The 13,030-nt window shown below is 43.0% G+C and overlaps 1 protein-coding gene across 2 annotated transcripts in view; it reads right to left on the reverse strand.

The window, feature by feature from the left end:
* LGALS12 (galectin 12) overlaps positions 1-8,255 on the reverse strand; it is a 44,785-nt gene extending 36,530 nt beyond the window's left edge. The window contains exon 1 of one of the 2 annotated variants that reach the window (XM_089684783.1): positions 8,152-8,255. In XM_089684783.1, coding sequence (XP_089540909.1) covers positions 8,152-8,196 — 45 coding nt within the window. In that variant the 5' untranslated portion in view covers positions 8,197-8,255. Of the gene's footprint in view, positions 1-4,836; positions 4,883-8,151 lie in introns of those variants that run through there. The other variant, XM_089684784.1, reaches the window with a different exon arrangement.
* Between the last annotated feature and the right edge of the window lie 4,775 nt (positions 8,256-13,030).

Below are 13,030 nucleotides of genomic sequence, written 5' to 3' on the forward strand. Positions count from 1 at the left end.
AGGCCTGGTCATTAAGGGGGGGTAAATCCTCTGGAGGTCAAGTGGTTAATCACCACTGGGATTTTTTATTTTTGCTAAACAAAAAAAGACTGAAAATGGCAGCTCAGTGGCTAAATGGTTAGCACTGCCGCCCAGCAGCCCTAAGGTCGTTGATTTGAATACCAACCACGGCACCACCTGCCTGGAGTTGTATGTTCTCCCTGTTCCTGCGTGGGTTTCCTCCCACACTCCAAAGACATGTTGGTAAATTAATCGGTTCCTGTCTAAACTGGCCCTAGTGTGGATATGTATGAATATGAGTTAGGGACCTCAGATTGTACACACACGTAAAGCGCTGCGTAATTTGACAGCGCTATATAAATAAAAAATAAATACATTTTGGGGGGGAAAAAATGCACGTTTTTCTTAATTTCTGTTATAAAATTTTGCAAATAAATACTTTTTCTTCATAAATGTATGCCATATGTTTTCTGCTACATTTCTTTGGTGAAAATAATCCAAATTATTTATATTGTATATTTTTTAGTCTGTAGGAAAGTTATAGAGTCCACAAACTATGGTATATTTTTCTTTGAAAATTGATCAGTCCTGGTGTACTGATGGCCTATCTTATTTCTTGAGGACCTAAAATGCTAGGACAGTACAAACACTCCCAAATGAGCCATTTTTTGAAAGTAGACAGTCAAAGTATTTAGTAAGAGACATGGCAATTTTTTTAAAGTTGTAATGTTTTTGTCATAATGATTTGGAAAACAAAGAAAAACATTTTTCACATTACTATTTTTTTTTTTTACATACTGTCACCAGTGAGGTAGAGTGTCATCATATAACTGGTGTGGGTGTGATCAGGGACACCGACTGATGACAGTATGTAAAAAAATATTTTTCTTACATTTTTAACATTTGTTTTCTTTTTTATCACGATTTAACAATGAATTGAAGACATTCATTGTTTACAATTGTCATGTGATCTGCTGTGATTGGTCACAGTAATCACATGTTTCAGGCAGTGGCCTGGTATAGTGATCTGTCATGGGTTTGGATTTTCCTCCTATTAGTTTGAGGTCATGTTCCTGTGTTTTTGATCTTAACTTCATATTGAAAACACTGCCCTCCTGAACAATATTCCCTCACCAATTTAACTTTTAATCTTGTCTCCTCTATTCTTTCCTCCAGACTGTATATATTATGTTCCTGTTGACTCTCTGAATATGGTTTATCCCTCAGACCTTTAACCATTTTTGTTCCCTGATTCTGGAATTGTTCTTCTATCTCATTAATATCTTTTTGTATGTGAGGTCTCCAGAAGTAGGCAGTAGTGTGAATCAGGTCTAAAGTTCTTTATAGGAGAATCAGAACCTCCTTCCTCTTGCTGGTAACCCCTCTCGTGATACGCCCCGCAATTCTATTTGCCTCCCCGTTACATGGCCACAGTGTTTGCACATGTGGAAAATGCAACGTTTTTTATTTAAATTGTATCAATTGGGCCTTGAAGGAGAAATACAGCCAAAGCTCTTTTGGCTGTACTTCTCTTGTGGATCACAGGAGTGCAATTCATTCTGCACTGCTGTGACCCGTTTTCAGCTGACAGCGGACTGGTCTGCTGTTGGCTGATGTCACTCAGCCAGTCCAGGCTGGGGAAAGACCCCGACTTCAAAGTCAGGATCCACCCCAGAGTCTGGAGCTGCACATGGCTCAGCCTCTCAGCAAAGTGTTGAGAGCCTGAGCCAGCCACTCCCTCCCCCTCCATAGCCAAGCGCTCCAGTGCTGGGGGGGCTGAACAGACAGTGGTGACTGACAGTCCCGCTCTCTGCTCAGAGCAGCTGTGAACTCAGCGATCATGCGATTGATGAATTCTCACTCTTAGAGCCGATGGGGGACTGATGCTGCATGCACCCAGAAAAGCCCTACTTCTTTTTTAAGTATAGTCAACGTGTATGCATAGTAAGTTTTTGTTTTGAGTAGTCTGTCCCGTTGGGAAGATTTGCCTTCACTTCCTGTTGCAGAGATGCAAGATGGAAGTTAGAGCAATTCTCCCCAGTGAAAGCAATTCCATTCTTTTACAGCTGTTGCTGGATCAGGTGTCCCCATTAGCAGACTTACCTTTACCTCTTGTTCTTGTGACATCTAACTGCAGTTTATCTCCATTTCTGTTTTAAGGACAGTGCTCACCAAAAAACAATAGAGGGGTGAATGGGAAGACACCTATAAAAACTAAAAAACAAAACCTTGTCTGCAGTCTTCTGGGACAGGTTCCTGAAGTCTGTGGGATCATTCTCAAAGCACTGCACAGTGGGCAGCCGGCTGTGAAGCCACAAGGAGTCAGTGCTGGCTGCTCACAGTTAAAATGCCGTTGCTGGGGATCCAAAGGCCAGGTGAAGACTACGCTGGATGGTTGCACAGGGGTTGATTATTAAAAGTCATCAGTGACAGTTTTTGTAGCTGCTAACTTTTAATTTTTTGCAGAACTGACTGAAGAACCACTTTAAATGGTAAAGCTGTGTGTCTGCAAAAGGGATGCATTTTTTTTGCACATTCCTGAAATGTACAAATGTGAACTTAGCCTTAGGCTTGTTTTGCAGTGTGTTTTCAGATTTGCACACACTACAGGCAATTTAACATGATTTCCTATGGGAGATTTCCTATTCACATTTGTATGCTTTCAACCGATGCGTTTTTTGGAAAGGGTCAGGGACTTTTTTTGCCCAAAACAAATTTTGGTTTCATAGACTTCAATGGAAATGCATCAAAAACGCATGAAAAAGGCAGGTACATGCGTTTCCTGCATGGCAACAGACACCTCTCCCTAGAAACATTAACACATCCCAAAAACGCAGAGTGCATTAAAAACACATTAAAAAGCAAGTGAAAAAACCTGCATAGGTGTGAACTTAGCCTTAGACAGCACTCACTGGACCAGATGGCCTCAATTGGAGCTTTTATTTCACTTGCTTTTCTGGCAACTATATAACTTTGGATTTGCTATCACTTTCTGTCATGGTCACAAAAACGAATAGAGAAGGCAAATCTCCCTTGTGAGGACATGCACAGCAGTACGTTGTTTTGGCTTTAGATATATATATATGTAATCTTGTCACCCTGCACACAACCACAAAAGCGCACACAGGGTGCGCAAATGTATGTAAACCGCAAATGCCAGAATGACAGCAATAATTTTAGGGCCAGCATTTTTGATATACTCTAAAATGATGAGCTAAAGGCATTTAAAGGATACAGTAAGTTCACCTTTTGACCAAAAATAATAAATGTACATTTTTTTGCTGGTAAAAAAAAATGTGCATCTATTCTTTTTGGTTGCAGGAGCCTGTAAACCATTGCACCAGCGATCAGATCGCTGGGCCATGCATGTCTCCTGCAAATATGTCAGTATATCTGCTTGCTCATATAGGATGTAGGCGACTGGAAGTTCATTCATTCACAGAACTCTGTGAATGAATGACGCAGCCATGTGGGGGGAGCCCCGCATGTCCACAATCTATTTCAAAAAGTGACAGCTTCTATGGGGAACTTATCCCTGTACGGGTGTCCCGGGGGGGCTGGAGGGAAAAATCGGGTGACAGCTGCAACATTGGAAACATGCTACATTTTCCACCATTAAAACGGGTGGAACACGTAACATGTTCACAACGATGAAGCTGGCTGTGACTTCCTGGTGTTTCACAGCCATCTTACCACTGCACATGTGCAAGATGGGCTGCATTTTCTGAATGGTCCTGCAGTCTCCTGGGACATGTGATGTGCCCCAGGGGGTTGTGAGTTGGGGGGACCTGAACTTCTGCACCGTTTGCCCAGGCAAGCAAAGTGAAAGTAGGAGAGGGTACTTAGAAATAGGCACTTGCCCTTTCAGATCCCTTTTCCATAAGAAATGGGACCTGACAGGGCTGCCCACTATCCCCCCCTCCTATTTATTCTCACATTGGAACCCTTTTTGAATTGCATCAAACAGAATGAAAATATTAAAGGCATTGCAATCAATGGCAAAACTCATAAAATAGCAGCCTTCGCTGATGACATCTTACTCTTCCTGACACATCCACATACTACACTACCTAATATACTACAGGACTTCAAATTGTTTCAATATTTGGCCAATTTTAAAATAAATTTTAGCAAGTCCCAGGCACTTAATATCTCCCTATCCCAGGACGCAATTAGACAAGCGAAATCCAATGTTCCCTTCACGTGGCAGTCAGAAGCCATCACATACTTAGGAATTCAATTGCCAACCCATCTCACAGAGCTTTACGCCAAAGACTTTCTACCCATTTTGCGTAACATCACCAAAGATCTGCAACAATGGGATAAACCATTCTTCTCCTGGTTTGGCAGAGCTGCTATCCTCAAGATGAATGTGCTTCCAAGACTTTTATACCTACTACAAACAATTCCAATTAAATTGCCCAACTCCTCATTTAAGTCTTACAAAACATTATGTACCTCGTTTCTATGGTGCAATAAACGCCCTAGAATTGGTTTTGAACAACTAACCATGCCTAATACGGGTGGAGGTATAGGGCTACCTGACATCTCCCGTTATTACCAAGCTTGTCAAATGGCAAGAATAGTGGATTGGTCTACAAACCATGCTCGTAAGGCATGGGTTGAAGTGGAAGCTGCTTTCTCGGGGACCCCAATCGCCACTTCTCCCTGGCTACAAAAATCTCACATTCCATATGAGCTCAAGGAACACATTCTTATAGGCCCTACTTTGTCAAGTTACCACCAGATATGCAAGAATACAGCACTCTCATCCACCCCAGGTCCACTCACTCCTGTCAGACTGAATCCAGACTTCCCCCTGGGTATGTCACATACCTTTCTTGCGGGACTTGGTCCCACTGACAGCTTAAGAATGCACCAATTCTTTAAAGACGGAAGGCTCTTATCCAGAGATCTCCTTCTGAAAAAATGGCCAACATTGATCTTAACACAATGGATGTTTGTTTAGGCAACTACATCATTTCGTCCTCAGCTCACCCCAACTAGACATTTGACCCCCTTTGAGAAACTTTGCGCAACGGACTCACCTCAGAGACATTATTTCCCAACTTTATTCCTGTCTCGAAACCACCAATGACCTCTTGATGAGGAAAGCTTGTAAGGCCTGGAGCGCAGACCTACAACTCCAACTATAGCCAGAAGACTGGGATCACATATATGAACACATACATAAAGGGTCTATATGTGTCTCCACACAAGAAAATAACTTTAAAGTGTACTCTAGATGGTATAGAGTTCCATCTCTGCTTCACCGCTTCAACAACAATGTCTCGGATTTGTGTTGGAGATGCCATCAAACGACTGGCACACTCCTACACATTTGGTGGGAATGCCCATTGTTGCAACCCTTTTGGGGGAAAGTTCAATCTACAATTGCACAAGTTACCACGTACGTCCTAAACCTTTCCCCCGCACAATTTCTGCACTATCATGCGGTACTTCCATTTCAGACATACCGCAAATCACTCGCCTTGCATATGGTAAATGCGGCTAAGCACTTCAATTCCGGACACTTTTACCCCTTTCCTGTCCAGGCCAATTTTCAGCTTTCAGTGCTATCACACTTTGAATGACAATTGCGCGGTCATGCAACACTGTACCCATATGAATTTTTTAGCATCTTTTTTGAGTCAGATAAAACTTTATTTTGGTGGTATTTATTCACCACTGGGATTTTTTTTTTTTTGTGCTATATAAATGAAAAAGTCCGACAATTTTGAAAAAGTGTTTTTCTTATAAAATTTTGCAAATAATCTTTCTTCATAAATCTTGGCCAAAATGTATTCAGTTATCTCTTTAGTAAAAAAAATAACCCAAATTAGTTAACCAAAAATTATAGTTTTTGAAATTTTTTTTTACATTTTAATTTTTTTTTATATTATGTTTTTTTTTTTTTTTACATACTGTCACCTTAGCAGTACAGTGTCGCCATAGTGACACTTTACTACTTGTGGAAGGTGATGATTTTTTTTTTTTTTTTTTACACTAATTGCCTTTACACCCATAAAGGCTGTAAAACCAATCATTTCTCTAGAAAGTGACATCTTGCTTACTACTATTCATGTGATCACTGGCCAATCATATGATCGGACACACAGAAGTCCCGTACAGCAATCGCGGTGCCGCGCGCTCCCAGGGAGCACGCACAGGCTATGAATGCTGGCGCCGTTTATGAACGGCAACCAGCTCCTGCACTGCTGCAGTCCGGCCATTTATAGACATGGGCCGGACAGGAAGTGGTTAAAGTGTCACATACTTTAAACATTCACACCTAAAACATGGAATGAACTGGACTCTTGAAAAATTACACTGAAACTGGCCCCACACATATGTACCCGGTCTAAATTGTTCACTTTTACCAAAGACTATGCAGCTCTGACTAAAGTTGAATAATGTCTTTGCTATAGGTGTAGGCCATTTATGTACCTCATGAAGCCTGACTGGAACACTTCCAGGATGTTGCTAAGTGAGGCCTAGTCATTACTGCTCACCTTCACCATCACAGGAGTGGGCTCTCACAATGCTGAATTCAGAACTGCTATATCAGGGGAGAGAAAAAGCATGTGAGGTGGTCTGAATCAGAGGAAAAGTTCACTCCTGTGATGGCGGAGGTGAGCAGGAATGACTAGGCCTCACTTAGCAACATCCCCGGGGCATTCCAGTCAGGCTTCAGGAAGTATGTAAATGGCCTGCACCTATAGCAACAGCATTTCTCATCTTTAGTCAGAGCTACCAACAGACACCCCTTCTTTTATTATGTATGGGGATTAAATTATATTTGTGCACAATAATATTTTAGCGTCTTTTTGCGGAAAATAATAATACATTTGATAAACAGTTGTGCAAATATCGTTGCAGCGCATTTCCAAAAGTAGTGCATGTACTGCTTTTGGCGTGGTGCAGTGCAATTTGAGCCCATTCATTCATGCATGTGAATTGCACAGGAACGTGCAGCATATTCCTCTGCGATTCCTAGTATGAACCGGCCCTAATACAGGAGGTGTGTTACTGGCCAGATCAACAGGAGAAAGCAGAAGGAAAAAGCCTAACAAAAGAAAACAAATGCAGCCACCACATCTAATCATTGCTAAGCTGCAATGTATTACATTTTGGGTTTAATAACACTTTAAAGTGACACTAAATGAGGTTTAAAAAAATTATCTATTCGGGTATGTATTCTTGACTCAAAAAGCACTTCTATTACTCATAGCCTCCTCTAAATTCCTTTTTTATTGCTCTAATCAGACTCCCCTTGAGTGCCCGGTCATACCGGTGCGATTTCAGGTGCGTCTTGGGAATTGAAATCTCACCTGAAATTGCATCTAACGAATGTCCGTGTCTTAACATGTGCGATTTGCTGCAGCACGATTTCTGAAGTAGTCCTTGCATTACTTTTTCTGCAGTTATGTTGCAATTTCACATACATAGAATACAATGGAAATCGCACTGCAAATTGCAAGAAGTCGTTGAAAATCTTCACACGTAGCAGTAAAATCTTCAGATATCGCTGCAATTTATGTTCAATTTCAGGTGTGGTGTGACCCGTGACTTAAGAAGGTGGCTACATCCACTCTCCATGGTATATAGGGACACCCTCTCTTATGCACTCCAAGATGACCAGGAATGAAAGGATTTGTAGTGTGCAAAAGCAGAGCACATGACTGCAACTAACCTGCACTGCTCGTTCCAAGTGAGAGGAAAAGGAGCGGTAGAAAGATGGTCAAAGAAGGCAGAAAAATATAGTAAGAAACTATTTCAGGCAAAGTAGATTACAGAGCCATTAAGTAGTGGATGCATACAGATTCATTTGCGGAGCGTAAGGCTATGGTTTGATGTCACTTTAAATATTCTGCTAAAACTATAGAAATGCACGGTCAACCTGAAAAGCTCCGACAGCTTCATCTGCATCATTTCTGATTTAGGTCATGTCAAAAACAACTGCCATTTCCTTACGAAAGATATACTTAGCGCTGAATAGAAGATTCTGTCAGCATGCCACTAAACTTTTTCCAGAGTAGATGAGCCTCCCCACATCCATACCCCCTGCTGCCATGTGACCACTTCTCTGTACATTGCAGCCATATGTGACTGCTTATTACCATCCCTCCCTCTCTCATTGTCAGTACACACCGGATAGAAGACAGGCGGCTGCAACAAGAAGGAAAGGGGGTCCATGTCTGCCTGAGATCAACTGCTGATGAGTCACAAGCTCAGGGAAGGTCTGCTCAGCAAACCACTCCTCTACCACTTAACCCATTTCTTGCCAGATGTCTGCAGGACACCTCTCACTTAACTGAGCCTTCAGCACAAAAATAATTGATCGCTGACTCAGATGACTGTCACTGAACATTTGTCAGCCATATCACAACCATCACATGACTTGTCTGCCTACAGACTGATGTCTTTTCATGCTGTAATTACCATGTAAACGTGCTCGGCGCAACACATATAACATGGGAAATTTGTTACATTCCCCCATGAAATTGGAGCAGTGAGATGCAGAAAATGTGAAAGAGCATAATGGAAGCAAAAGTAATTCCCCCCTCAGCTTTCACAGCTTGGGGCGGAATGCGATTTGATCAGCAGAGGATCTGACCACTGACCCCCTGCTGATCGGAGTAGAGCGGATAGATGACAGGTCCGTGTCCGCTCGGTTTGTGCAGAGTAGGGTTGCCACCTCATCCCTTTAAACCCGAACACATTAATTACAGAGGTTCTGTGGCTGATTAAGGCGGTAATTAAAGTTGCTTAAAGCGGAGTTCCATTCGCACTGTGAAAAAATAAGTCAGCAGCGACAAAAACTGTCGCTGCTGACTTTTAGAAAACAGCCACTTACCTGTCCCACGATCCCACGGTGTCCTCCCGTTTCACCAGCCGGCATCTTCAGTGAGGGCGCCCGGCTGTGACAGCTTGCGGCTTCACAGCCGGGTGCCCACTGCGCATGCGTGAGTAGCGCTGCGCTTTCTGAATGGCCCCGTAGTCTTCTGGGACCTGTCACGTGTCCCATAAGAATACAGGAAGTAAGGGTAGGAGGACAACTTCCGCTTCAGATTGCCTAGGTGATCGCAGTGGGAGGGGGTATCTGTCAATTTCGGGGACCCGCCCTCCCGCTCCCCAAAGGTGCCAATCCTTATGGGAGGCGGGGGGACCAGACTTTAAAGCAGAACTTCCCCTTTTTGGGTGGAGCTCCGCTTTAAACCACTTTCCCTCCAGAGGATTTACCCCCTTTCCTGACCAGGCCATTTTTTTCGATACGGCACTTTGTTACTTTAACTGACAATTGCGTGGTCATTCAACGTTGCACCCTTTTTTTCTCACAAATGGAGCTTTCTTTCGGTGGTATTTGATCGCCCGTGCATTTTTATTTTTTTGTGCAATAAACAAAACAAAAAAAAAAGATTCTGAGAAAAAAACTGTTTTTGACTTTTTGCTATAAAACATATCCAGTAAAAAAAATTTTAAAAAATCAAATTTGATCATAAATTTAGGCCAAAATGTATTCTGCTTAATGTCTGCTAAAAAAATCCCAATATGTGTAAATTAATTGGTTTACGTGAAAGTTATAGTGTCTACAAATGGCGGTATATAAACTGGAATTTTTCATTTTTTTTTATACTAGTAATGGTTTTGATCAGCGACTTATAGTGGGACTGCAGGGCATGCTGACACTGGGGGGGACTGACTGTCACTGACATCCCCAGTGACACTAATACAGTGATCAGTGCTAATAAAAAGCACTGACACTGTACTAATGGCACTGGGCAGGAAAGGGTTAACATTTGGGGTGATCAAAGGGTTAACTGTGTGTGTGTTTTACTGAGTGCTGTGTGTGTGTGCTGTGCTTTACTATGTAAGCATTCTGCTTTGTATGGCTCTGCTATGCAGAGCCATACAAAGCAGCATGTTGGAGCTGACAGGGGAGAGATATGTATTGTTTACATGCAGACCTCTCCCCCCATCAGTGATACTCGGCGATCGCCAATGGCGGCGCGTTTCACACGCCCCCTACAATTACAAAATCACGTATATATAAGTGATTTTGCACAGCCCTGCTGCCCTGTAGCAGTAGTTCTGCTATAGGGCAGTCGGGAAGTGGTTAATTTCTTATCTGCATGTAGTGTAGGGTTGTCACCTCATCCCTTTAAAACCAACCTCATATTAATTCCACAGGTTCAGTGGCTGATTGAAATGTTGCCTTATCTGCAATACATGAGCCTAAGAACCTGTGTAATTAACATGGGTTCGGTTTTAAGGGATGAGGGGCAACAATAAGTTAGTGGCAGTTCACACTGATGCGGTGCGGAATTTGTACAGCAAAATGGCACCCCTGTCATGCGAACCACTGCCAGTGTGTATGTTGGGTTAACTACACCCCGAAATCGGTTTGCAAAACACATTGCGATTTTCAGGATTGGATCACGTGTGTTCACAACCATGCGTTCTGATTCTGGTGTGGACAAAAAAGGGGCCGTGCACGATTTTAGTGCAAAGGCGGTGCTATTTGAGCCTTACAAAATGTATGGCTCAAATTGCAACACACAGAAATTGTATGTGATTTGCACAGGAATGTGGTGCGATTCCTATGTGTATCACATGTGCAGTGTGAACCGCCACTACATTAGCCTCAGAAACTGTGTAATTAATATGTAATTAATATGTGTTCGTGTTTAAAGGGATGAGGTGGCAACCCTCACTCTAAGTTCACATCTGTATGGGTGGTGCCGCTGCAGATCTGCACGAAAATCTGTGCAGCCGCACCACCCGCACAGAGAAATGCGGACCCGCGGGCAGGTGCCATTACTTCTAATGGCACACCGCCCGCACTGGAAAACACAGCCGTACTGGGAACCGAGGTTCCTATGTGGGGTGCGTTTTCCAAAGGAGTGCAGGGACTTCTTCCCTGCGTCTCACGGGCACGGGAGTCCATTCAAATGAATGGGCTCTCGTGCCCATACAACACGCAGCCCGCACGGCCGCATATATGTGAATCGGGGGTAATACAGTGTGGACATGGACAGATCCCACCTGCTCTGTGTGTAAATGGACTAGCTATCCATTTACACGTGACTGCCCTCTGATCCAATCCGACTAGATGGAGGGGAACAGATCCCCTTTTGTATTTCTTTAGCAGACTGGATTGGAGGTAGGCGGGTGTAAACGTGTGAGATGGGGAAACAGCTCTCATTGTTTGAACACTGTGTGCAGTAAATTATTGTGTGGAGTAAATTGATGTTTTGACTGACATTCTGCAGTTTAGCCACAAGATGTCACTGTTTTTCTAACACAGGCTCAGACTGCATAGATATTTGTATATTTATAAGAGGTGGAGTTTTTTCGCACAGAGAGTTGAGAAAACAGGAAGAGGGGACTGCAGCCATGTTTGTGGACGATGCTGAATGAGAGGGCCGTGTGAGCTGAGAATCTGTGGCTAGAACTGAAGCTGGGTGAATCTCATTGTGTTCAAGACCCTAATCCTGTTCAGAAAAAGGAAGATTGCTGCCAGTAATGCTGATGAGTGCAAAGGAACAACGCAGGAACAAGGAACAACGCAGCATACGCTGCAAGATCGCAAGATTGTTGGAGAGACGGTTGTTCTGTTCAGAGTCACCAGCGGATGAAAAGCAGACCCGGGTCGGTAAGATCGTGCACGCACCTCATTTCAGTGTTGGCGCCTTTAGACTGAGGCCAGTCCTATAGTTAGTTAGTTAGGGTCTCTGTTTGTGTCCAGCCACAAGTGTTGTTACTGATTATTGGAAGGACTCCACAACTTAAAGTGACATTTCACATTGGAGAGCTGATAAAATCCTACAAACTCAAGCCAGACTGGCGTTTTGCTCAGAAGGAATACTCAGGCACGTGCTACAGGACCAGTTATGGGAGGGGGAATACTGTAGATTTGTGTAAGATTGTAAGCTGTTGTGCTGCACCGCAGGCTAGCCCATACCATACACCCATACACTGATTACTGCTCTTTTAGGGTAATAACAGGTAAGGTGTGGCAGCTTAGTTGTGCCCGCCAGTAGGTAAATTACTTCACTTTCTACCTTCAACCATCAGAAGGCGCCGTGCTGTGCAGCACAAGGGTCTCAGCCTTTGGGCTGGGTGTATGTAAGTGTATTGTATGTTTTCAGCATTTGGGGTTGTGTTTATTTGCCACATCTAAGTAAAATTCTGTTGTGGCAAAAGCTGGTGTTGGGGTTGCTTTCCTCGTTCGTGACTTCACTGTATCCTGGGGAGCTCACCTCGGTACACGGCTTACAAACGGACACTGACAGGTGGACCTGATTGGATTGTTCGTGTGAAAGTGCCTAACACCCCGGTCACATCGGGTGCAATTTGGCATGCGATTTGCAAGCCAAGCGACTTGCAAATCGTATGCCAAGTCGCACTCTATTGTCCGCAATTAGAGCGGTCATATCGGTGCGGTTTCGCCTTGGTGGGAGCCGCACTGATTTCTAAAGTAGTACATGCACTATTTTTGTTGCGATTTGCATAGACATCTGAATCAGATGTCTTGCAAATCACAATTAAATTGTCAGGTTACCCAATTTTGAAATCGTGCGACTTCACTGTAAGTTGCATAATTTTAAAATCAGCTTTGATATGACCAGGGGGTTATGGGCCACTTAGGCTGTTTACACACTAATCTGTAATCTGCTTTAAAAAAAAGCAGAAGAAATATGTGTGACCATGTATTCCTATGGAACTCTTTACACTGATCCGTTGCGGGTCCAGGGCATTTTTTATAATCCCTCTTGCTGCATTTTTGGTGCAGGCTTGGTGTGGTTAAAGAAAAAAAAACGCACCAAAAACACACCTCCCCATTGAGATCAATGGAAAATGCGGCAAAAACATACCCGTATTTTTGCCGTGGATTAGTGTGAAAGTAGCCTCATTAGCTAAAAAAAATGACAATTTTGTCATAACCAGAAGCAAGGCGCATATATATATATATATATATATATATATATATATAATTTCTTTATTTTTATTTTTCAGTTTAACCAGT

Source organism: Staurois parvus, unplaced genomic scaffold (genome assembly GCF_062004578.1).
Source record: "Staurois parvus isolate SC_StPar_1 unplaced genomic scaffold, SC_StPar_1.0 ptg000356l, whole genome shotgun sequence".
In the NCBI taxonomy this organism is placed as follows: Eukaryota; Metazoa; Chordata; class Amphibia; order Anura; family Ranidae; genus Staurois; species Staurois parvus.